Source organism: Aulonocara stuartgranti (genome assembly GCF_965226115.1).
Source record: "Aulonocara stuartgranti genome assembly, chromosome: 19".
Lineage (NCBI taxonomy): Eukaryota > Metazoa > Chordata > Actinopteri > Cichliformes > Cichlidae > Aulonocara > Aulonocara stuartgranti.
The window spans coordinates 31,711,690-31,738,136 of record NC_138955.1 but is presented as its reverse complement, the minus strand read 5'-3'; the positions used below and the strand labels follow the sequence as shown (position 1 = coordinate 31,738,136).

General features: G+C 45.6%; 1 protein-coding gene across 3 annotated transcripts in view; it reads right to left on the bottom strand.

Moving 5' to 3' along the window:
* baz1a (bromodomain adjacent to zinc finger domain, 1A) overlaps nucleotides 1-26,447 on the bottom strand; it is a 37,664-nt gene that overhangs the window by 10,388 nt on the left and 829 nt on the right. For 2 of the 3 annotated variants that reach the window (XM_082515362.1, XM_082515363.1), the window contains exons 3-23: nucleotides 22,158-22,436; nucleotides 21,875-22,036; nucleotides 21,699-21,797; nucleotides 21,205-21,292; nucleotides 20,996-21,118; nucleotides 15,359-15,601; nucleotides 15,159-15,254; nucleotides 14,074-14,212; nucleotides 11,673-11,804; nucleotides 10,687-11,007; nucleotides 10,409-10,574; nucleotides 9,373-9,480; nucleotides 9,004-9,065; nucleotides 8,823-8,920; nucleotides 7,932-8,176; nucleotides 7,629-7,813; nucleotides 7,402-7,532; nucleotides 7,183-7,325; nucleotides 6,923-7,074; nucleotides 6,671-6,742; nucleotides 6,461-6,543 (exon numbers count right to left, since the gene is read on the bottom strand). In XM_082515362.1, coding sequence (XP_082371488.1) covers nucleotides 6,461-6,543; nucleotides 6,671-6,742; nucleotides 6,923-7,074; nucleotides 7,183-7,325; nucleotides 7,402-7,532; nucleotides 7,629-7,813; nucleotides 7,932-8,176; nucleotides 8,823-8,920; nucleotides 9,004-9,065; nucleotides 9,373-9,480; nucleotides 10,409-10,574; nucleotides 10,687-11,007; nucleotides 11,673-11,804; nucleotides 14,074-14,212; nucleotides 15,159-15,254; nucleotides 15,359-15,601; nucleotides 20,996-21,118; nucleotides 21,205-21,292; nucleotides 21,699-21,797; nucleotides 21,875-22,036; nucleotides 22,158-22,436 — 3,127 coding nt within the window. The remainder of the gene's footprint in view (nucleotides 1-6,460; nucleotides 6,544-6,670; nucleotides 6,743-6,922; nucleotides 7,075-7,182; nucleotides 7,326-7,401; nucleotides 7,533-7,628; nucleotides 7,814-7,931; nucleotides 8,177-8,822; nucleotides 8,921-9,003; nucleotides 9,066-9,372; nucleotides 9,481-10,408; nucleotides 10,575-10,686; nucleotides 11,008-11,672; nucleotides 11,805-14,073; nucleotides 14,213-15,158; nucleotides 15,255-15,358; nucleotides 15,602-20,995; nucleotides 21,119-21,204; nucleotides 21,293-21,698; nucleotides 21,798-21,874; nucleotides 22,037-22,157; nucleotides 22,437-26,447) is intronic. The other variant, XM_082515364.1, reaches the window with a different exon arrangement.

Below are 26,447 nucleotides of genomic sequence, written 5' to 3'. Positions count from 1 at the left end.
GCCGAAGGCCAAAGAGGCTGCATCCCGCCCGTGCCCCGTCAATGCCCCCATCTCGGGCAGGGACCCTCATCCAATGTGCATCATCTGTATGGGTGCCAAGCATGCTCAGGCTTCACTGGTGGCCCTCAGGGATGCCCACACTGTGCTTTGATGCCAGAGAAAGTCCTGGAAAGGAGGCTTAGAGTAGCAGTAACGAACAGTCAGGACCCCTGCCTGTTGGCCGCTACTGCTACGAGCAATATCCGTCATCCGCGAGCCTCCACAAGCTGGGCGGACATGATGGAAGAAGAGGACCTGCTCATGCCCCCATCGTTCGAGGACCTCCTCGATCAAAACGTGGGCAAGCCGGGTGGCGAGGACGCGGAGGGCAATGCCGACTCAGACCTCCTCGACCTGGTGGACATGGATGAGGAACAGGAGGATGACTCTACCTTTCCTCCCCAGCAGTCCAGGACACCGAGTGTGGCTGAAGTTGCATCCCCGGTGGACGGCAATTTGTACGAGGTCTGCAAACGGGCCAAGCTAGGCATCCCATGTCCAGCCGCCCAGGATGCCGAAGGGGCAGAACGCGACCTGTATGACGGCAAAAGGCTCCCTCCAGCCTTGCCGCCATCGAAGCAGCTTCTGCCAGCAGTCCCGGCCTGCATGAAAGAAATGAGTCGCTATTGGTCAAGCTCTTTTAAAAGCAAGCTTCTGACCAAGGGCTTCTCTAAGCTTGAGATCCAGGGGATGGGTGAACTGGGGCTGACCGAACCTTCACCCTAACCGCAGGGCAATCTCAGCTTCTTCTAGCATTTCTTTGCCCAACAAGATAGATCGCCTCACGGCATCTATTTATCAAAGGATGTACAAATATGCTGCACAGTCAGTTTGCTCGCTTAATGCAGTCACACTGCCATCAGCATATCAGGCAGAAATTCTGGAAGACATGGGCCGTCAGCTTGACTCGGGTTCCCAGAACCCAGTCCTCTGGGATGAAATCTGCGTGGTTAATGATCTTGCAGTCGCGGGTGAGAGAGCCTTGTGGCTAAACCTGTCAGGCCTAGGTGATGCTCAGAAGGCTGAGGTCATGGATGCAGCTTATGACCCAACTAAGGGTCTCTTTGGCCCAGCCCTGGAGAGAATGAGAGAAACAAGCACCCGCAGAAAGCAGGAGGGAGAAGCATTCAACCTCTGCTTACCCAGAAAACCTAACTCTCAGCCCCAGCAGGTGCCAAGAGCTGGCTTTGCCGCAACAGCAGCAGCTGTGAGAGGGAGACAGAGTGGGGTCAGAATGCAGAGAGGAGCAGGAGACCAGCAGGGTGCCCACCAGGCCAAGGTAGAGAACCAAAGACCTTGGGGCAAGCATTCCTTTGCAGCAGCTGCTGCAAAGAACAAGCCGTCACACCCCAGAGAGGGGAAAAAGAAGCGGTCAGCCTAGCACACCTGCAGCATTCTGTGTCACCCCTCTCTTATCCCCCAAAGAGAAGGAAGGTGTTAGAAGGGGTAACCAAATCACTCCAAGGTTCAGGGTCTCTGGAAGTTTCCAGTTCACCAGGAGCACCCTCTCAGTCTCCTCCTCCAGTTCAGGGAGGACAGACTTGTGGACAAATGGCGCAGTGTCACCAAGCATTCCTTCTGTGTCACCAAGCACTGCCCAGAGTCACCAGACACTTCACTGTGGTTTGGGGGTAACAAAAGAAATAAAACGTGCATTTCTGCAGCCAGGCAGTTTGCCAAGGGCAGAATGTCCCCCCAGTTTCAAAAATAAAAACACAAGAAAGTCACTGCCATTTGTCTTTGTTCCCAGCGGGGGGAGCTCACGCTCTTCCCGAGGGGGAGACCCCAACTCCTTCCGGGAGACAGGGGTGACGTTACGCTACCGCTTCTTCAGAGGCCCGCTCGCAGCGCGGCCGGAGCGGTGGCGCGCATGCGCAGTTCATCCCTGGGTCTTGTCAACCATTTCCCATGGTTACAGACTACAGTTTGCGGTAAAACCACCGAGATTCGGCGGAGTGTTAGCTTCTGTGGCCAGTCGCGATTCAGCGAATGTGCTGGAGGAGGAAATATCCTCCCTGTTACACAAACAGGCGATCAGTGCGGTACCAAGCGAAGCAGCTCAGCAGGGCTTTTACTCCCGCTATTTCCTCATCCCGAAAAAGGACGGAACGTCACTCCATCCTATTCTGGATCTGCGTGTGTTAAACAAGCATTTGAGAAAGTACACGTTCAGAATGCTCACACACAAGACGCTTTGTCGCTCAATTCACACAGGCGATTGGTTTGTTACAATCGACCTATCAGACGCATTTTTTCACATCGCCATTTATCCTCCACACAGGAAATATCTCACGTTCGCTTATCAGAGCGTAGCGTACGAGTTTCAAACTATCCCATTCGGGCTATCCTTAGCCCCAAGGGTGTTCAGCAAATGTGTGGAGGCAGCGCTGCCTCCGTTAAGGAACGGCGGTATCAGAATGAGGGCTGCCACGATTTGTCGACTAGTCACGATTACGTCGACTATCAAAATCGTCGACGACTGATTTAATAGTCGACGCGTCGTTTGAAACTTTGTACGATCACAAAAGACGCAAGAATAAGTAGCAGGATTTAAGAGTGTAATAACGGACTGAAACAGAAGATGGCAGCACTGCATGTACAAGGATGCCAGCTGCCGTTAAACCCCGAAGAAGAAGAAGAAGCAGCTGTGTCCCAGAAATCATAGCGCGGCCCAGCTTAGTTTCCAACAATGGCGGCAGCTAGTTAGTTTTAATATTACTCTTATTATTCTTTCTGGGTCAGAAAATAAACGTTTAACGTATTTTCAGGCGAGAATGTAGCTGTGTAAACCTCAAATATCTGCTCAGTTTATCAAGACACCACATATTTTCAAAAGCGCTCCGACGTTTTCGGAGACGTCTGTTACCCACCAGCTCGATAGCTAGCCGGGGGCTAGGTCACTAGAGCCGTGAGAACACCGGACTCCCAGCAAATTGTTTTCTAACCCACCGCCGTCTTTCGCTACTCAGGTTAAATATATATGAGTCACTTAGATAAATTAAAAATGTTGTTGTTTGGCTTTTTTTTTTTTGTATTTTATTTGTTCCTGAGTAAATCGGTTTGTCTGAGATTAAAGTTATAGTTTTTACACAGCTGAATAAACGTCAAGCAGACAGCTGATTATCAGAAGTGTGAGATGCTGGAGAATATACTCCGGTGTCCTGTTATATTTTAGATAGCAAGGAGTTCATTAAACTTCACCGAAACAATCTGCAAATTTCATTAAAATTGAATAAACTATCATCTTGTCTTTATTTTTAGTTAGCACCTTAAACACTTAAAGCTGTAAGCTAATGATAGTTATATAAGAGCAGATGCTGCTGGTGCAATAAGCTGTAGTTTTACGTCCAGTGGATGATGATCTGATTAGTCGACTAATCGCATAAATAATCGGTGACTAGTCGACTATCAAAATAATCGTTTGTGGCAGCCCTAATCAGAATATTCTTTTACATCGGCGATTATCTAATATGCTCACGATCGCACGAGCAGGCGATAAAAGACTCCGAGGTGGTAGCAAATCACCTACCACCTCGTGTGAATCACAATCAACCTGGAAAAGAGCCACTTGGAACCCGCACAGTTTACAGAGTATCTGGGGCTCAGAATAGACTCCATCTCTTATCGCACTTTCAGAGCGGAGGATCGCATCCTTCACTCACTGTCTTTCCCGTTTTCAGCTGGGGAAAGTCGTGCGGTTCCGACTCTGTCTGCGCCTCCTTGGCCTCATGGCCTCGGTGATATCGGTGGTACATTTGGGGCTGCTTATGATGAGAGACTTTCAGCGGTGGGTCGCTTCTCTGCAGCTGTGCCCTCGCCGACATCTCAGTCGTGGTGTAAAAATAACGCAGCCGTGTATCGCGGCTCTCCGGCCTTGGAGGAGCCCGACAGCTCTCGCTGGTACCTCTCGGGGGAGTATCATCCAGGGTGACGCTGACCACAGATGCATCCCTGTCAGGCTGGGGTGCGACTATGATGGGCAGAGCAGTGAATGGCGTTTGGTCACAGAGACTCACTCTGAATCACATAAATGTGCTGGAGCTCCGCGCGGTGCTCCTAGCCTTACGGCATTTTCTGCCGTATCTCCGGGGTCAACATGTTTTAGTGAAAACAGACAACTCCACTGTTGTTGCTTATATCAACCGCCAGGGCGGCACCCGTTCCCGGCAGCTACACAGGTTAGCCAGGGAAATAATTGTGTGGAGCAGCACTCGGCTCCTCTCCCTTCGGGCAACTCACGTGCCAGGAATTCTGAACAGGGGGGCGGACCTCCTGTCCAGAGGAAATCCACTGTTCGGAGAATGGAGGCTTCACCCACAGGTGATGGAGCAGATTTGGCAGAGATACGGCCAGGCTGCCGTAGATCTCTTCGCCTCGTGAGAAAACACACCGTGCCCTCTGTTTTTCTCCCTGTCAGACGCAGATGCGCTGGCCCATTCATGGCCAAAAACTCTGCTGTATGCTTTCCCTCCCCTCAGCCTGATCTCCCCAACACTGATCAGAGTGAGGGATCAGGGGCAGTTTCATAGACCACTAGTCCCTTTATGGGATCCGTCAGTCGTTTTAGACATCCTCAGTGGGGGTTGAAGTTTCTCTCTCTTAAAACCACTCTGCTGTTGGCTCTAACCACAGCCAAGCGAGTTAGTGAATTACAGGCTCTGTCTATTCACCCCTCTTGTCTACAGTTGGCCCCGGGACTCACTAAAGCACACCTGAGGTTCAACCCAGCCTTTGTCCCTAAAGTGTTGGAAACATCATACAGGTGCCCTACAGTAGAGCTCCTAGCTTTTCACCCCCCTCCATTCTCTTCCGAGAGGGAGCAGAGGTTGAACACTTTGTGCCCTGTCCGGGCCTTGGGGACTTATGTTGACAGAACAGCTGGATTCAGGAAGTTGGATCAGCTGTTTGTTTCCTGGGCCTCACCTCACAAGGGCAGGCCCGTATCACGCCAGAGGCTAGCTCATTGGATTGTAGAGGCCATAGCTCTGGCTTATAGCTGTAAGGGCTCGCAGGACCCCCCGGGACTCCAAGCTCACTCCACTAGGGGTGTGGCCACATCCTGGGCGTTGTTCAGAGGTGTATCAGTCCAGGATATTTGTGCGGCAGCAAGCTGGGCTACGCCGCACACGTTTGTCCGGTTTTATCGGCTGGATGTTGCACAGTCATCCCTGGCTCAGGCAGTGCTGGATTCTGGTGCCTCAGGTTCGACCTGAGATCCTTGAGTAGCACTGGAGAGTAGCTTCGGGAGCTGGCGCAATCTGGGAGTGGGCCATGTCTCCCATAGTGAAACACCGAGCGAAGTTAGAAAAAGAACGTTGGGTTACTTAACGTAATCCCTGGTTCTTTGATAACAGAGTGAGGTGTTTCACCAACACTTCCCTCCTTGCTTAGGCACGGAAAGAAATCTGCTTGGAATGAGTTAGGAGGAGCTGGTCGGCCGTGTTAGAATGAGGGGGCGGAGCCCTGAGCACGGCTCGACAGGTCTGTCATAGACAGACGTGGTGGCATTGGAGCTTCCGTAGTTGGTCACGCCAAGGCGATTCCCATAGTGAAACACCTCACTCTGTTATCAAAGAACCAGGGATTACGTTAAGTAACCCAACGTTCTTGCATCTATCAGAGCCTAATGTCAGTGAGCCCTGTGAACTCGTCCTTTAACTAAATGAGAAGAGGGATTAGGTATTACAATCACTGATATTCACTGGGAAAAGGTTTTGGAGAATATCCATAAATGCTCTTATGATGCAAGACAGTGCTTGACTCAATTCAATGCTCTACATCTACACTTTTAAAGAGGAAGGTTAATTTTCTCCTGTGAGAAATGCTCTCCAGCTGAAGGGGCAGACATCTTTGATTCAATGTGTCAAATTCTTCGCGTGCAGCTGAGCTCTGATCCACTGACAACTATTCTGGGCATTTTTAATGATGCTGTGGGGATAGACAGTGCAAAGCCATGTTTTATATCCTACTGTATTATTTTTGCAAAGAAGCTTATTCTCACTCGTTGGAAGGAAAGAGACACAACTCCCTTAAAGCTCTGGCTTATGATGATGTTGCAAATGCATTACATCTGGATTGAACACAACATACTCTTAGTGACAGACTCTCCTCCTTCAGTAGAGTTTGGGTACCCAGCTCTACATTTCTGCAGCTGTAACCAGCAGGTAGTTTTTAGGCTCCTCATTAAGACAGACTAGCTGGACAGCTGGGACTGTGTGTGTGGGAGGCTGTTGTATCACATAGTGTTGCATAAAAAAAACAATTACTGATTCTGTAAATTCCACTCTGTCATACAAACATGTGAACAGCTCAATAAACATATCTGGGGTGGAAGAAGAACTTGCATGACCATAAACAGATTTTCATTAAGATAAAATAAACGCAGTGAACATAACTGAGATGGGATATGTAATAATCTGACCTGAGACAGGCTGGAGCAGGACTGCAGAGATTCCCTCCATCGCTCCAACACCGTTTTACTGACTCTACCACAGTCGCTGCCATCTGACACACACACACAGACACACACAGGTAAGACCACAGTGATTTTTATTTTTAAAATAGAAACCCGGCTCTACTGAGAAATGTAGAATATCAACCAGATGATAATATTATTAGAAGACAGTCATACCATCACTGGCTTGGTCCTCATCTTTCTTCTTTTTGTTCTTCATCTTATGGTCCTTCTTTGAGTCTTCATCAGCTGCAGATGTGAAAGAGGCAGTTGTTATGCGGTAAACATAAGTGGAAAGGTTTAGTACATTTAAACATGTAGCTCTAATAGTTTTGGTGCCACCAACATTTTGCCCTTTCCTGCTCTTCTGTCAGGCAGTCACCTTCACTCTCACACACCATTTACATGCGATCATGTAAAGAAACTCACCGAGCGGAGCTTTGAGGAAGCGTCTCTCGATGCCTTGCTCAATGTTGGTAAGAGCCTGAGCCAGGATTCGTACAGAGTTGCTGACCACCTGAGGAGTTCCACTGCCGCTGGACCCATACGCTGCAGAGCTGTCAGACTTCACCTCCTGAAGCCTGAAGAATAAGCAGCTGTTTACACCGCACACAGGAACGTTCAGCTTTGAACGCACGAAGACTGAAACCCTGATTTGGACACTGGATCATCATGGCCAAACTACGCACCTGTCTCTGGCTCTCAGGTGGGCAGAGTCCACCTCCATGGCCTCCACTCTTCCGTTCATCCCCGTGTTCTCTCTGCCATCAGAAGCGAGCAGCTCATAATTTCCAGCTTCTAACGCCAAGCGCCATACCTGTCTATCCATCACCTGAACATCAAAAGAGAGATGAGTCAGCTGTGGCTTAGGATACCCATCCTTTACCATCGTCAGCAGGAACTCTCACCTTCAGAGTTCCCAGAGTTCCCTGGTGGATCCGGTCCTCAATATCCAGCAGAAGCTCTCTGAGTCTCACCTCCATCATAGACTCAGCTGCAGCAGTGCATTCTGGGAGTGCCTGGGATGACTCTTGATCCTCTGGGTAAAGAAAAGGTGTGAGTGATTACTACCTGCATCTGAATAATATTTGTAGTCCTAATGTGCACCCATGTATTTAGGCTCAGGCTCTCTTACCTGTGTGCTCGTATTTGTTTCTGTCACAGCTCTTCAGCAGGTGCTGCAGCCTCTGTCTCTCCTGCAGCAGCGCCTCCTTCAGGCTGCTCTCTCGGTGACCTCGAGGATTCAGAGCCTCGATTAGATGATCAACCTCCTCCAGTGAACTGTAGAAGGACCACTGGTTGGACTGGTTGATTGGTGGGCTGCAGATGTGGAGCGGGGCGGGATTTGAGGCGGCACTTTTTAGTCACGTCACCATCAGAAAGCTGTGTTATGTGTGTAAAACTAACTGGTTCACTCCCAGTATAAAATGTTACCTACCCTGTACTAGCTGCTTTATCCTTGGCCATTTCCTCTCCTTTCTCCACCTTGGTGGTGCTTGTGTCCTGGTCAGGTTTTGGGCTAGGCTGCAGCATGTCCTCGGTCAGGCCGAAGTGGTCTGCCTCCACAAAAAGGGCGGAGGCTGAAGGGAACAGCCAGTATCGGCGATACAGACGATCTCTACCCAAAGGCAACAGGCAGGTGCAGGCTGCAGCTTTCTGGATGCGTTCCTGCAGCTCTCTGACCTGCAGTGACGACAGAGCTGGATCAAACTGAATTCTTCTGCTTTTTAGGCTTTTGTCATTCTCACTAAGAAAGTTGGCTGAAGAAGACGCCACGAAAAACAAAAAGTGCTTTATGAATACAGACATGTTCACACACACACACGCCTCAGTACCATTCAGTATTTATTATTTACTGTTGTGTGGTTGTTGCCATGGTTTCCCTGCTGTGTTGTTTTCTTTCTGCTTGTTGAAGCAGATTTTCAGTCTTTTCCCTCTTCTCCTCTTTCCTGTGCCCCGGTTGTGTTTGTTCTGATTGTAATAACTTAAAATAAAAATAATAATAAAGACTGAATAAACTAAGACAATCAAGTGGAACGGTAAATCATCCACTTATAATTCTGATTGCTACAGGGGGAAAAAACGCTGGTTTTAAAAGCAGTTTCAAACGCCTGGACTTTGGCAGAAGGCTTTAATTAAAAGCCCGTTCAGATCAGACGACAACAAGAACTAGGATGTTCAAAGAACACTGAAGTGTTGGTGACTGATATAGCTGCTGTATGACGGTGCTGTGCGTACATGCTCTCTCTTTGTATCGATGACAGTGTGAACAGCAGAACCGTTCCCGACTCCCTGACAGAGAGACTAATAACCAGCGTCTGTTTCTGACCTTCTCCTGCTCTCTCTCCAGCTCCTCTGCCGTCAGGCTGGTGGGAGGTTTCAGGTCAGACGCCGTCTGCTGCTGCTGTTCTTTCTGGTTTCCTTTGGCTGGAAGACAGAACAAACACATCTGACTTCAGACATTCACAAACGTTATCGTTCTTCCTGCTTCTTCTTGTTGTCTTTTTCACCTTTCATTATCTTGCTGCTCTGCTCCTCTTCATTTCCAGTGTGATGTTCTGTACACGAGTCACTGCAGAACAAATACAAGAACGTTCTGATATCTGTCAGAGACTCAATGAAAACCAGTAGGAAGGCAAATAAAATCAAAGATTTTATAATATTGACCTAAGTATTGCTAACACGACTGATGGAGTGTCATACACTTGTGGTAAAGATGCCCTTTTACTTGGTTTTTACCAAGACTGTAACCGACATGTGAAAGCCAGCTGTTTATCTTAAGTCTGAACGTTTCAGGCAGAATAAAATGACTTTGCACTTCCCAGTTACTGAAGGAGGCAGTTCACTAAAGTTACGAATGTCTGCAGTTCCCTGCGTACCCATTGGTCTGAAGTCGTCCCTTGAGCTCCTGTTCCTTCATCTTCTCCTCTTTCGCCCTCATCCTCTGCTCCTGCTCTCTCATCTTCTCCTCCTTACGGAGACGAACCCTGGAAGTACACAGCAGGTTAAACCGGTCATGTTCAAGCTTTGACTTTTGTATATACGGTCATGTGTCCCTGCATGTCTGCATTGTGAGCACACTATATAGGAGTACCTTTGTACATCCTTCTCATTACATACGGGTTCTTTTAACTATTGTACATGATGTATAATGTTTTTGAAGGCTCAAAGTGGTTTGTTATTTTTTTGCCACAGTTGACAATGTAACAAATTACATTAACTTATGCACTGCATTGCTTTTAATGTGCTCCCGATCTGCTGATCTCCTTCTTTTTGGCGGCTCCATATTGTGCTTACATCTCTGTGCAAGCTCGTGACGACCCTCCGAATGTGTCTTTTCAACAGCTCGAATCATTTCAGAGAAATGGGACCTCGTTTATCTTTGGTGTCGTGATGTGAACAGCCCTTAACGTGAGCTCTATTTGGACACGCCGCCCTTGCTCAACTCATGGCTTCAGTGTCAGATGTCCTCAATAGGCCACATGAAAGGATGAGGCAAGGTCACACAGTGGTTTGACCCCAAACCTCTAGTGGCCACTCTTTTTTTCACACCTTGGCTCATGTGATGAGGCAGATGATCAATGGGTCAACGACCCTCGAGGGGGTTTTAATGCCTGGGACTCTCCACCGTTTGAGAGAGGTGAAACGTTTTCATGACAGAAAAAACAAAACTACAAAATTTGACAGGGTTTCACAGGCGGGTGGTTATTTGTCCTCATCTGTAGGACAGACTATGAAGGAACTGGGTCCCGTAAACACTGCAGCACAGAAGCCTGAACCAGTCTATTAACCAGTTCTGGTGACTGAACATTGATTTCAATATTGACAAATCTACACTGCCCGATAGATAACCTTCACTCTTCAGCAGAGTTGTGTGTATTTGTTGGTAAACTGTGCCCGCCCGTGTGCATATACCTATGTGCAGCCTCCTCCCTCTCCCTACGGTGCTGCTCAGCTCTAATCTCCCTCAGTTCGTGCCTCGCCGCTCGCTGCTCCTCCACACAGTCTTCAATCAAGTCTCTGCTGGACGCCAATGTCAGCACCTTCCCCACCAAAGCCTGCAGGATCCTCAGCTTTTCCCCTGTAGACAGCAATGCTGACTGATGAAACGTGCACACAGCACTATCACTGTATCATTACCTGATCTGTTACATATTCGCTGACTCTTGAACACAAAGCAGATGGTATCTGACCTGGGGTGAGGTCATACACTGCCGTGGATGACAGCTTCTTCAGCAGCGCTGGATCTGCCAGTCGCAGCTCCACACAAGGGTCGTCCATTACGGTGAACCCGCCTTGCTTCTGGTAGCGGAACTTTGCATTCCCGTGGTTACAGTCAGCACCAGATGCCAAAATGTGCAGGCGCAGGATTTCAGACAGCGTGCAGCTGTCTAGGTCGAGCTGCTTCAGACTGCAGCCCTGATGCAGCTGAGGCCAAGCTGCAGCCAATGAGGCGATAGCACTCAGAGCCGAACACGTGGGGTCAGAATCGTCATCCAGAGCGTCTGTCAGGTCTGAAGGCACATGCATAGTAAGAACAAAAGACACATGACACAGACTGTGCACACATGCATAGAACTGAACAGGACCGCTGAAAAGTCTCACCATTCAAAAACGTGAAAAGTGTGCATGTTCCTCAAGTGCAAAATTTAATAAAAGGGAGGAAAATTTTAAATTTCCCCTTTTCTGTTTCACATCCTGACTGAATCGACCAATTACAGACAATAAAACTCAACACAGCTTAACAGTTGGGAAGTTTTCGGGGGCTCACATTCTTCCCCTCTTTTAAGTGTGGAGAGAATTTTGCTGTGATGCAAATGTTTACGATACGATCGGCATGTGTAACACATTTTCAAATGTAAAACTATTTCCATACATATGCCCAAACCTGAAGAAATATCGATCATTTACACACATTTAAGTTCAGCTTCATGAATCTGATCATTTTCTCTTTCAAACACCTGTCTGTGTGTACAAGTGTCCACTTTATTTACAGTAAACAAACAAACACGTACACAGTGGAAGGCCCGGTGTCCCCATGTTACACTGGGACTTGAACACAGCTCATAGAGAAAATGATCAGATTCAGATACTGGGACAGCTTGTGGGTGTAAGGTTTTTCTTGTGTTTGTCAGTTTCCTGTAGTGTACTGCTAACAAAGACAGCAAGTGTGTCTGACCTTCAACCTGGTCTGCAGCTACCTCTTCCTGCTCCTCATCTAGAGCCTGAAAGATGGCTGTCAGGAAGAAAAACAGCAGCTCACACAGAGGACCCTCAGGATCAGAACCCACCAGAGCCTCCTCCAGAACCTCTGTAAGGAGACAGCAGTCAAACATCGCAGTCAGAAAACTGGAAAACTGAACAATAAAGGTCCTGCATCTCTGTACGTTAGAACTAACTCAGTGTATCACTTTGATATAGGTATTTGAAATCAAAGTCCCTTCTACCAATGACTGAGTAACAAAACTGTAGAAGTTCTAAATAAGTTAAAGAAAAGAATTTGTCTGTTCTGCAAAAAGTCTGATGGACTTTACATAGAAGAAAAGAAAATGAAAGAAAAGGCAGCAGATTATAAATGGCCTGTATTTGTATAGCACTTTACTAGTCCCTAAGGACCCCAAAGCACTTTACACATCCAGTCATTCACACACACTGGTGATGGCAGCTACATTGTAGCCACAGCCACCCTGGGGCGCACTGACAGAGGCGAGGCTGCCGGACACTGGCGCCACCGGGCCCTCTGACCACCACCAGTAGGCAACGGGTGAAGTGTCTATAATTAGAACCTCCTTTATCTACATATCACTTTAGCCACAAAACAGCCCAGCATCACACGTAACCAGTCTGGGAGCAGAGTACAGACGAGGACACACTGGAAATGTTGTTAAACAGAACAGTAACACAGATTTTAGAAACATTCGTTTTAGTTGGGTTGGTTATTGTACTTTGAACATAGAAACAATAACATTTCACTGAAACTGAAAACTACCAGAATCAAAACGATTAGCCCACTGATGGCGACGAGCATCCTTGTTGCTGGATAACAGATGCAGCATGTTCAGCCCACAGGATTTCAAAGGAGGCATTTCTTTACCAGAAGCGATGTATGTACTGTCACCTCTGAAGACAAAGCAATGACCCAGACCCAGTTTTGCCGCTGACAGCTGAAGGTTTTCTCCTGTCGTCATGATTCCCCCCACCTTGACTAGATGTATATCAATTTCCTGCTTTGTGAGCGACTCTTAAATCCAGCCTGATTAGGATGTTTTTGATATGCTGCTTTCCAAATAACAGGTCAAACCCCTGTCAGAGTTTCTGTACTTTGGGTAAATTGGGGGATAACCCCTAAGTTTAAGCTTTGAGCATTACCAAGTTAAAACCAGTGTTGGTCAAGTTACTTGAAAAAAGTAATCAGTAATTAATTACTGATTACTTCCCCAAAAAAAATAATCCCGTTACTTAACTGATTACTCATTTTCAAAAGTAATTAGTTACTTAGTTACTTTTTAAAAACACGATTTACAACCTGAAGAGGTGATAAAGCGATATATCTTTCAGCCCAATTCTACTTTTTCTGCATAATCCATCATACAAAATGTAATCAAATGGAAAAGTCTCTTTTTAAACTTGTTTTATTAGTTTTAATCTTTTAACTTTATGCATCAAGCAAAAATTAATTATCTGCAACATTCTCTGACTGGAAGAAATTAGTTTAACATTTAAACCTATTTTCTGCACATTCCAGCACATAAAATAAAATAATTTTTTTGTGTTTACACTCAGTCTTTCAAATAGATGCAAGTAAAACACAGCAGAAAATAAATAAAGTCAAAGACTCAGCGGTCCTGTTGCTCTATTTTCACCTGTAAAGCAGGAGTGGGGTAGGCGGAGGTTTACCCTGGTGCAGGTGTGCCGCGGTCAGTGGAAGAATCCGCGAGTTTCTCTGTGAGTTTCCCATTACGTCGTAGCTACTCGGTGCTTGTTGGAAGTTTAGGGGTTTTTTCGCTGTAAAAAGAAGTTTTCTTCCCACGCACAGCGGACACTAATGTTTTTGTCACTTTTTATGGAATCAAACTCAAAGTAAGGTCAGTACTTCCACGCTTTAAATGCTGCACGCTCATACTCTCTCTGCACTCGATATATGATCCATTGTTGATCTGCACACAGCTGTTGTCACGAACGTCACACTCGCTTACGTCACTGTCATGAGACATTCTCGCAAAAAAAAATCACGGTTTTAGTAACGCAGTAACGCAGCGTTCCTACGGGAAAGTAACTGTAATCTAATTACCGTTTTTGCAATAGTAATCCCTTACTTTACTCGTTACTTGAAAAAGTAATCTGATTACAGTAGCGTTACTGCCCATCTCTGGTTAAAACACAATAAAAAGGACAGTTTTTCAGGAATCTTGTATTTTTAAATGGTGTGCATATAGAAATAATTTATTCTTTATAAAGAAATCTAGCATGTTTAGAAATGCTATGTAGAAAATTCATGGCTCTGCTGAAGCATTTGTGAACCTTTCACTGGAAGAATAATTCTGCCATCAACTGCAAAGAGCATGTAGAAGTATTCTCACCCAGAGAGACCCCATCAGGGAACTCATCCTTCAGGTCAAAGGCCTCACCAAAGGCCTGCAGGAACTCCAGAACCATCAGAGCATCTCCAAAGAGCTCTGCTGGAAGCCGGGTTTTCACTGGAATTGGCCTTGGCAGCTCCTGGTGGGAGAAGCAAAAGAGGAACACATTCAGTAAAATTATAAATCACGTCAGCAGTAATGACACCCGTGACACGGCTATGTCAATCAGAGGTCATTAAAATCAATCAGTGTGTAACTTTGCCAAAGCAATGTGGGACTCTGGTCTTCTCTGGTCCCCTCCCCAATTAGACCAGGAGTCACATGTTTAGTCACATGTTCTCCTTAAATTGCTGTCTGTCTAGGTGGTGTCCAAAAAACCATGTGGGCTTTATAGATAAAGCATTATGGCCCCGCCCCTCAATGAGCCTGGTTCTGGTTTCTTCCTGTTAAAAGGGAGTTTTTCCTTCCCACTGTCACCAGGTGCTTGTTCATAAGGAGTCTTGTGATTGTTGGGTTCTGTATGTATTATTGTAGGGTCTGCCTTACAATATAAAGCACCTTGAGGTGACTGTTGTTATGATTTGGCGCTGCAGAAATAAAACTGAACTGACTCAGTGTTTACAAAATGAAACAACTGAAACTTGATTAATGCTTCTGTAGCAGTGACCTATACTGACTTCAGTGCCACGTCACCACAGACAGGAGGGCACAGACTACAACAGACACCGTCCTCTGATTTACATTAGACCAAGCTCCTTCTAAAAGCTTGTCTCACGGCTCCTCAGACAACAACAGGCACTACTGAGTCACTCTCTCATGTAAAGATGACAGTGCATGGATAAATGCAGGCATATGCCGTCAGTGAGGAACAGTGTAACACAAAACAATGAGGAAGTGAAAGTTTCCTCATCCCGAGTATTCAGACACAGCATTGCATTTGCTAATGTTTCTTCTTTTAAATGTGACAACTGTGTTGTATACTGTGTAAATGACGTCCACTGGCTCGTTCCCCTGGACCAACACTAAAGTTTCAGTCAACACGCTTGTCCAAATGTGCTCATGGCAGAGGCGGTGCATTCACTGACCTTCAGGTCTTCACACTCCATGTCCTCTCTGGGTTTGCTCCAAAGCTTCAGCTGCTCTGCGTATTTCTTCTTCTCCTCCTTTAACTTCTCTCGTTCCTGTGAATCAGAAAACATGTCTCAACATCATTCCTGTAATTTTTTCTGATGTGCAGCTTTAATCATCAGACGTGCAGCTACATCTGATGATTAAAGATACTTACCCGGTCTTTCTCCAGCTTCCTGCGCTCCTTCTCCTCCCTCCTCCTCTGCTTCTCCTCTTCAAACCTGCGTCTCTGTTCCTCCCTTAGCCTTTCCTTGTCCTCCCTCTCCCTCCGCTTGGCTTCTTGCACCTCCTCCTTTTCTTTCTTCAGTCGCGCCTTGTCTTGAGCTGCAGCCACCATCTCCTCCCTCTGCTGTAGCAACTTCAGTTTCTCCTCTGCAGCTTTCAGTAGAGACGAACTCGCCTGAAAACAACGTTTACATGCTTTATTTCTACACAAACGTAACATTTCAGGTTTACCTAATGAGAGTAAACCGCAGACACCACTGACACTCATTCCTGTTATACTACAGTTTGAAGGGTGCACACATGTACTCTTTGTCTAAGGATGACATTTATGTAACCTGGACCAAATAAACCTGTTCATCTTGTGGATACAGAAACTTTAACACAAACATGGAAGCTAACATGTGTGAGTGGTTTCCTCAAAGATCAGCCTGCAGCAACAATTAATATCAAGACTTTTGAAGAGTTTGCAGTTTTTAATGGAAAACATAACAAGATAGCAGCGTGTCAGGCTAATGTCACCAGCTCACATTTATAAACACAACGTTTAAGTAGAAGTTGTTGTGAAACTGTGACGTTTCAAAGAGAGCATGCAGGGCGTGCCTGCCCGGCTGATTAGACGCTTAAAAACACTGTGGACTAATCTAATCAGATTTCATTGATGTACAGCATCAGTGTGATAATCCACACAGCAGCTACTTCTAATGACTGTCAAAAAGCTGCCACTAGATAGCAGCAGGCCCCTCTGCCTCTCGTTGGTGCGACTAAATGCAGACATCAACCCTCACTCTTCCCAACGCCCTGCAGGAGCAAACTCAACTCTACACCTGGAAGGCTTTTGGCAACCACAAGCCTGGACTCACCCCCGTTTCCTGTTTCTCGTTAACGGCTCCATGTTAAACTGCGCTGGCGTCATCGTCACTGCTGCTGTTGTGATGTCAGCGTTTTGCTTTAACACCCGTGTGGGCCTGATGTTGCCAGACTTTTTATTTACACTTATGGAAACAGGCTCCGTCTTGACAAACTGACCAGATATTTAAAGATTATGTCACTACATTCTCTGTGTATTTGGTGAAGCACAAACAGGCTATTTCAAAACATCAAGTATAGTTTGGGTGACTTTTACACGGCCGGTACAACATCTGCCCCAATTTGTCGATCAATGTCAAACTGTCCCCTCACTGGTCAACAGCACAGAGCTGCTTCATCCTCTGGGGTCGCATCCAAATCACTCGACCAATTTAAGATGATATATCACTGAGGAGCAGTCACACCAAGTCTCCATTTCGACTTGTATATAGTTTGAAGTCCGCACCTTCAACACAAGTTTTTAAAATTGTGTTAATGGGCCAGTCAAACCAGAGTTATACGTGGAATATATGCGAAGCTTTTTCCTGAATACTATCATCATGTTTAGAGCAGGAAGGACAGGCTCACAGGCGCACTCTGCTCGCACTGAACCCGTTTACTATTGGTGGGAAAATGCACCACGTCAAACACAAGAACAATGACATGACCACGTCATATTTGGTTGTTTAGGAAGAGGAGAAAGTTTCAGGAGCGAGTGAGTTTTAGCGGGATTTGAGACGAGAGATTGGTGCCACACAGTGTGTTTGGAGTGTAGTCGTTTGTTTTGTGTCAGAACAATGAAGACAAACCAAATGTCACAGTCGCTGCCAAAAAGCCACCAGAGGCCGTTTGCAGTGTAAACGCAGGGGAGTGATACACCTGCTGGCAGGCCTGTGATTGGCTCCTCTGTCTTGTGTTGGACAGAAACTATTTTGTGGAGTGGCACAAATAAATTCTGTGGCAGCGAACTGTTCTGTCATTTTATTTTTAGTAGTTTGAAATTGTTGTACAAAAAAAGACACTGGCTGCATTTTTAGGTAAATGGTTGCATATAACTTTGCTGTTTTTAAAATCTGCGGATATGTTTTTAAAACTGAGACTTTCTCGTAGCATTTCATGATGATTTTCGCATTTTCTTGTGATTTAAGATCAACTGTATTAATGTCAGAATGAAAAAATGACTGTAAATTCAGAAATCAACCAGTCTTGGACTTGGATGTGCCGACTGTCATTCCCATTGCTTCACACTCGGCCGCAAACTGCTCCAGTGTAAGCTGGAGGTCATAACTTGATGAGGCCAACGTAGTGAACTTCGAACCGGTGAACGTCTACCGCCGCACCACCCAGAGCATCCTGACCAACTGTATAACAGTCTGCTACGGGAGCTGCTCTACCTCGGACCAGAAGGCGTTGCAGTGAAAACCACCCAGCGCATCGCCAGAGCACCACTTCCTGCCATAAATGACATCTAAAGGAGGCGGTGTCTGAAAAGGGCTGGGAAAATCATCTAAGACCCCAGTCACCCATCACATGGACCCTCCTGCCCTCTGGGAGGCGCCACAGGAGCCTCCGGACTAAGACCACCAGGTACCGGAACAGCTTCTTCCCCACAGCTGTCAGACTCCTGAACTCTGCCTCCTGACATCTGACCCACGTTAACACATGGACTGAACATACGCACACCCACAACCACCTACACACACACACACACACACACACACACACAGAGAATGGACACAACAAACAAATGGACACAACTCATACACACAATAATAACATGGGCTGAACCACCACTCACAACCACCAGCACTTTATATAACCACTGTGGAAATTAGCCACTCTCACTGATCTAAACTGCACTACTGTAATGCTGTACAGACAGTCATTCTGTACAATGTGATAATTATAGTTCTACAACTGTTTAATAAAACTCACAATTGTATATCTAAAATCTGTATAGTTTTCATACGCATAACCTGTCCATAGCCTGTGCACTCACTACAGCTATAGCCTGTACATACACTCAACAAAAATATAAACGCAACACTTTTGTTTTTGCTCCCATTCCCCATGGGATGGACGTAGAGACCTAAAATTCATTCCAGATACACAATATAACCATCCCTCCCAAACAGTGGTCACAAATCAGTCCAAATGTGTGGTAGTGGGCACATCTGCTATATTGAGATAATCCATCCCACCTCACAGGTGTGCCACATCAGGATGCTGATCTGACATCATGAGTAGTGCACAGGTGTACCTCAGACTGCCCACAACAAAAGGCCACCCTGGAATGTGCAGTTTTGTCTCACAGCAAAATGCCACAGATGCCACAAGCAATGAGGGAGCGTGCAATTGGCATGCTGACAGCAGGAATGTCAACCAGATCTGTCGCCCGTGCATTGAATGTTCATTTCTCAACCATAAGCCGTCTCCACAGGCCTTTCAGAGAATATGGCAGCACATCCAACCGGCCTCACAACCGCAGACCTCGTGTAACCACACCAGCCCAGGACCTCCACATCCAGCAGGTTCACCTCCAAGATCGTCTGAGACCAGCCACCCAGACAGCTGCTGGAACAATTGGTTTGCACAACCAAACAATTTCTGCACAAACTGTCAGAAACCGTCTCAGGGACGCTCAACTGCATGCCCGTCGTCCTCATCGGGGTCTTGACCTGACTCCAGCTCATCGCCGTAACAGACTTGTGTGGGCAAATGCTCACATTCGATGGCGTCTGGCACGTTGGAGAGGTGTGCGCTTCACGGATGAATCATGGTTCACATTGTTCAGGGCAGATGGCAGCTGAGAATGTCCCAGTTCTTGCATGGCCAGCATACTCACCGGACATGTCACCCATTGAGCATGTTCGGGATGTGCTTGACCGGCGTATACGACAGCGTGTACCAGTTCCCACGAATATCCAACAACCTCGCACAGCCATTGAAGTGGAGTGGACCAACATTCCACAGGCCACAATTGACAATCTGATAGACTCCATGCGACGATGTGTTGCACTGCATGAGGCAAATGGTGGTCACACCAGATACTGACCGGTTCTGGGTCCCCAGACCCCCAATAGTGCAAAAAACTGCACATTCCAGGGTGGCCTTTTGTTGTGGGCAGTCTGAGGTACACCTGTGCACTACTCATGATGTCAGATCAGCATCCTGATGTGGCACACCTGTGAGGTGGGATGGATTATCTCAATATAGCAGATGTGCCCACTACCACACATTTGGACTGATTTGTGACCACTGTTTGGGAGGGATGGTTATATTGTGTATCTGGAATGAATTTTAGGTCTCTACGTCCATCCCATGGGGAATGGGAGCAGTAACAAAGGTGTTGCGTTTATATTTTTGTTGAGTGTAGTTATAGTATATTCATAACATGCCTTCACACCGTGTACATTGTAACATTCCTATAATAGATCCATACTCTGCAATATATCCATATTACTGCTAAAGCACTTCTGGATGGATGCAAACTGCATTTTGTTGCCTTGTTCTTGTGACATGTGCAATGACAATAAAGTTGAATTCTATTCTATGCACGAAAACAAAGCTGAAATCCTGAAACTACTGAAGTGGAGATCCACCAACAGCTGGTTACACACCTGCTGATGGAAACTATGAACAGAACTAGGGCTGTGCGATATGACCAAAATCTCATATCCCGATACAAGACATTTATCGTCCTGGCAACGATATAAATCACAAAAATTTAACATTTTCTGTATATTCTGTGAATCTCTGGCAGCTCGACTTGCGTGAAGTTGTTTCCAGCTGGGCGTCGTGCAGCTGGAGTCGAGTGTTTTGACCGATGCATGAAACGATACATTTTTAGACGCAAGTTGTAACGGCCGCCGTTTTCTTTCAAAGTTTGAGTCTAAGGTTTATTTTTTAGCACCTGACGGCTCTTTTTTGCTTCTCCTCCGTAAACTCTCTGCACACTCTTCAAAATAAACTGAATTACATGCAAAAGTCTCAACAGCGTCTTGAGCTTTATGGTGAAAGGTTTACGTGGAAAACAAACACGTGGACGGCGGAGCCACGCGATGGTTTTACCGTCACTATTGCTAACGACAACACGTACAAACAGGCACTTGTCTGTCCGTAGTGTGGTTATATTAAATATAAGAGAAAGAGAGAACTTTAAGAAATTAATAAAGTCACTACAGTGACATCAGAACATGAAAAAATATTGCTGTAAACAGTTTATTTTGCGACACCACGAAACAAACGACAGACGTTTTTATATCGTCATGCGATACATATCGTTATATCGAACAGCCCTAAACAGAACCTGTGACAAGCAGCTGGAAGTCCACTGGGAACAAGTCCAGCATACAGCAGACATTCAGACCAAGTTCTCCCTGCATTTGTATGGGACCATTCCTCCTGAATCTGAGGGCTGACCAACACGTGGACTCACCTTTCTGCCACAGATTTTCTTAAAGAGCCAGAGTAACTGAGACATATAACCTCAGATCTGGGATACAAACAAACTCTTTCATCGACCTTCAACCGAGGATATGTGGTCCTCCTGTGGACGGTGGGCCCACCGGAGAGGGGACCCAGGTAGCTTCTTTGGCTGGGCCCAAAGGGCTAAGAGCCAGCCATCAGACTCTGAAGCCCGGCTTCAGGGTAGGACCCCGTTAATCCTTTGTCACCCCCCATTAACCCTACTGTATGCCAGTGCATGATAACTCATACGTACCTGTCCGGGTGAGTCACGCCTTCCACATTTAGAAGAGGGGCTGAAGGAGAATAGTGGGGGCTCGTCAGGAAAGAACTGAGAGAAGGTCTGTTTAGACAGCTGGTACTTTGCCATGGAGGAGGGCTGAAACACAGCGAGAGACGACAGCAAGGTTGTGATTAGGGTGCTGCAGCTGCACCAGATGCTGACTTTAGCAGTAATATTCTCACCTTTAGTGTGACGATCCCACTCTGAGGCTCGCAGTGCTGCTTGAAGAGCAGCTTCAGTCTCTCTCTGGACAGAGCGCTTTTCTTGCGACTTAATACAAAATAAATCAATTAGTTTAACAATGAGAAACCACTTTCCCATCAGTGCCTGAGCGCAGTCATTCCCACTCCAACTCAGCCCACATCAGTTTTATTAATGTGTCATGCTTCACCTTTACAACATGTATAGTCAAGATATGGAACAAAACACTTGATAATTCCAGCACTGAACAGTGAACAGACAAGGAAGTCCTCTCACACCACATCTTTAAGTGCCAATAATATCACATCGATTTAGGATTAAGAGTCTGACACAGAGCTTGTAAGTTCTCCCTGCTCTGAAATTTGTGTTTCACAGAGTATTATGCACCACGACGTTTACCCCGTTGAACGCAGCAGATTGTTATTTTATTGCATTATGAGAATACTTTCCATGGTTGTACCTGGGAGCTTCTCACCTGATCTGATTGGCTTTGACAGTGAATGGCTCGCTGTGTTTGTTCTTCATCATCCTCACTGTGTATTTGAACACTGATGGACTCAAAGACTTCTTCCTGCTAACACACACACACACTTTAGATCACACTTCAATAACTTGAGATCGTAACATTGGCATGACCTTTCACCTACTGACCCATTGACTTGTACTGTGGAACTCTGGAAGGCGCTGTGCTCGTCATCACTATCACTGATGACAATCGTGTCATCGTCAGCCATCTTGCCGTGGCCGTTAACATCTGGTGCTCGACTAACACTGGAATCAGGCAGGTGTACCTGCAGGATCTCACACACATATCTGAAAAGCAAAAGCAGAAAATGACCTCACTCCACCTGGTTTCACCTTTGCTCTTTAACACAGAAAGATGGAGGCTAACAATCTGTAAGTACACAAACATGGATATATTTCAAATGTGTACCTGGCTCCGTTACATCCACTGACGTCCACCACCTCCCCAGGAAAGAACCGGTCTTTGACAAAAGTGTAGACATCCTCACAGAGCTCCGTCAGCCTGCAGCACTGGCTCAAAGCAGCAAGGTGGAGCAGAGGCACCACCAAAGACTGAGGGAAGCTCTCCAGACTCTGCCTTGCCCGCCGCTCACTCTCCACTGCCTCAAGATAAGTGAGTCCCGCTCGCCCCGTCAGAGCACAGCTCCACACCAAGCTGTTACACAGAATGGTCCTCTCAAAGAACTCACTGAGGAAGAGGAGGGTCACAATCAGATATTAAGGCGCACACAGCCTCTTTATATTCAAGTCCAGTTTCTAGAAGCTCCAAGAATGTTTACAAACACACATCAAGTACCTCTCATCTCGTTCACTGTCCTGTATGACATTCAGAACTTATCCAAAGACCAGAACCCTGCAGACAGTTCTCTATAAGGCAGGATTGACAAATATGACCCCCATCATATGCTGGTCGAAATTATTTTAAAGTTTTTCCCCACACAGTTATTTTATTTATTTGGCTGTCAACTGCTGTTCAGTCAGTTACTGATCCCAGTACCAACTCCACCAATGGACTCCAGCAGGTGATGGCTGTCCTCGTTTTGTTCTGTAGGCTTGGTAGGTTCACTGCAAAGGAGTGGATCAGTTCTTCACCTGATTCAGGTCTTGGTTAGAGTGGCATTTCAAGTCACACCAAATCTACAGTTCAAAACAAGGAGTAACACCATCAGCTGCAGACCAAGACAGTCCAGTGCAGAGCAATCAGGACCAACATCCAGGACCACTGAAACAACCTGAGCCCTGTACTACAAAGCGAGTTCAACATGCACAGGTCCAGTTCTTTGGATTCACTTCACTAACACGTGCCATCAAAATACGCAGCTACATGAAGGCGGTGATCAACTGACTAAGCTATCCCAGGGTTTCTCTGCTCGTTCATGTGAAAGGGGTGGAAGGAAACATCTAACCAGTCACTTTTATGGATAAGTACACTGGCAGGAGAAGGACTGACTTTACAGAGAATGATAAAACTATATTATGAGAAAAACAAGGGATGAACCACATAATATGGACTGAAACAACACAGCTGCTGCAGAAGAGTGAGAGTGATGTGAGAGTATGAAGGGAGGAAGTATTTAATAGAATCCGTTTGTCTGCCTGTTTTATAGCAGTGTAGCCTCCACAGTTTGAGATAGTTTAAAATTTCGGGTAAAAACCAAAAACAGTTCAAGCTGATTTCATGTTGGTGAAGATTGGCTCCATATGAAGGTCAAAGTCACACCAAGTGTGAAAGCATGCAGAGTTCTGTGAAACCACAGAGAGACAAAGAATGGAGACTGAGTCTAACAGCTCAGGATCCAACGCACACCAGCTCGTCTAACATGGTGGAGGCATCATTATAGGATGGCTGTGTACTGCTGCCAGTGGAACTGGGCCATTAGTGTTTGCTGATGGGGAGCAGATGAACTCTAAAGCGTAATGCTCTCTGCTCAGAGTCATCTAAATGCTGCAAAACAGACCGGACTGCATCTGCAGTGCAAATGATAATGACACCAGATATACATGAGGACAGCATTACTAGACTCAAAGTGTTAATGAGCTGTTAACAGATTATTAAACAGATTTTAACACAGCTCTGCCAAACATTCAGTTCAGCTCTTTGTTGAAGCAAGTGAGTAATGTTCACTTTGTCCTTCTGCAGGCAGTTCTTCACCAGGAGGGAAGGGGATTGTTGTATCGTCATCATTTTGGAAGACGAAGCATCGACACAGACCCGCTTTGGCTGTCTTTCAAAGTCTTCTCCCATCATTCTCTCTTCTTGATCCCTCCCACCTTAAGAAGATTTCCAGCTCTGATCTCTCCACAGTATGATACTCCCACCACCGTGTTTCACTGTGGAGGCTGGGTTCTGTGGGTTGTATGCATCTCTCTTCAGTCAACAAACATAAACAGGCCTTCTCCAAAAAGCTCTAGTTTCACATCATCTGCCGAAAGGAAGCACTTCCAGTAACACGATCTTTCTGGAACCTCAACCTGAAATCTTTATATTATGTTGGAATCTGAAGATCCCCATTTTAATTTGACTTTGAAAGCACTGAGCATTACATTAATTGCTAAACATTTCTACATTTTTCAGAGTACTAATAAGATTGACCCTGGTGGTTTTCTGAAATAATTTGTATGCAAAACCCCCCCCCCAAAAAAAGCTTTCTATAGAAAACCAGCATGTTTAGAAGTTCTATGTTATGGCCAAGTCAGTCATCTGATCTCAGCCTAACATACTTCTCCATTATTAAATACAAAACTGAATGCAGTAAAGGTCTAGCACACCGATGCAAAGGAGGAAACTGGTTGTAGACTTCAGGCAGACACTGAATATTACATGAATTTACTTATGTAGAGCCAAAACACAACAGTCGCCTCAAGACACTTTAGATTTTAAGTTAAAGACTCCACAACAACTGCAAGTGTGCACTTCAACATGATATCGATTGATTTACAAAAGGCTGTGGTGGTGTACAGAAAGAAAGAAATACATAAAAAGTGTCTTTGCCCCAAACATTAGGGAACCATATGTTTCCAAAGTGCTACACCTCAGGAAGTACTGAAGCATCTTCGAAGCCCAGAAAGCTCCAGGGTTAACAGTAAAGTTATCTGGATAATTCAACCTTCTGCTTTGTAGAACAGGCTTGTACAGTACGGACTAACTGTTATGAAGCAGGCAAACATCCAAAGTAAGACTGAGGGTGGTATCCCTTACTAAAGCCAAAGCAATGTTGTCTCAGACAAATGAAAAATATATATTAAAATCCAGAATTGCAAAATGTAGCAGGAGAGACTGGCCAAGTAAGTTTCTTTAGTAAACTCTGTTTCTTTCTAGTTTGTAAATCTAGCACATTTTAATAATCTACTTAGTTCCTCCTACACCGGGCAGCGCATCGCTACTTGATCTACTTGATTAAAACTAATCAAATGATCTGATTAGCTCCCAGAAAGGGAGAACAGTTCCCAACAAACTAAACCTGATCTAAAACTGAGTGAACATTTGTACAGAGAGCGTAATAAACACAAGTGATACAGGTTACGGGTGTGCCATCAGTCGCATACGTGGACAGATATATTTGCTCCTTCTTTAGTGTAATTTTACATTCTTTGTATGTTCTTGTTTTACTTGAACTTAATTTTCCCGATCGTCTCTCTAGGCTACAACACCCCCCCGCACATTTGGAAGCCCAAGCTTGCCTTTATCAATTATGCAACATCTGTTAACTGCCTTGTAGTCACTTTTGGTTTTCAGTGCGAAGACGTCCACAGAATGTGAACCTCTTTTTGAACCATACTTGGCTTTTTAACTTTTAACTAGAGGCAGTTAAAATATTAGGAACTGTTCAACACGTAGGAACCAGGGATACAAATATGCAGGCGCTAATCTTAGAAAACAAACCAGCAGATCCATCTATCATAATAATTATATGCACAAGTAATTTTCAGTTTCGTCAATGTCATAACAAAGGCTCCTCTAAGACCTGTACGGTATGCCAATATGAATAATGCTCAGAAATACAAGTGTGCATGCAAATGTAGTCAGTGAGTACACCATGTTAACTTCATCAAATGAAGAATTAGTACAATCTGCACATATTTCAACTCTCTGCCAAAACAAGTAAGCACGTCTCTATATAAAAACAGAGAAACAAAGTGAAAAGTTTGTCTTACTTGAATATAAATTTGAGGTGTGCCACCTTTTGTTTTACACCGTTTTTATTGCTAAAGCTGTCAGAAAAAACAGAAGTTGTGACGTATCGCGTCATGTTTGCCACTATGTTACAGTGGAGCAGATGTATAAAGTTACACATAATGTTTGAGTACACTCACCCAACATGTACCACTATATACTGAAGCTGTCAGCTGAAGACGTCCACGGTCCATTTGGCCCGAGTTTCTTCAGACTGACGTCGAGTTTAGCGGAACTTTAACTTCAGTTTGGAGTAAAAACAGAGAACTTCTTTGATTTTTCCCGCTCGGGAAAATGACCGAGTGAGTTTGCAAACTTTCATGTGTGCTCTTAAAAAGCACTCTTAGTGCGCTGGACCTCAGCAGGTGGGTGCAACAGACCTACACTATGAACGGATACCGAGCCTCACCACATCAAGCTAACTGCTAAAACTAGCTGAGCTAACCGCCGGCTCACTGACAGCTTCAGTGTTAGCTTACCCAGCTAACCCACTTTAGCTTCAGTTGGCTAACTGACTTGGATAAC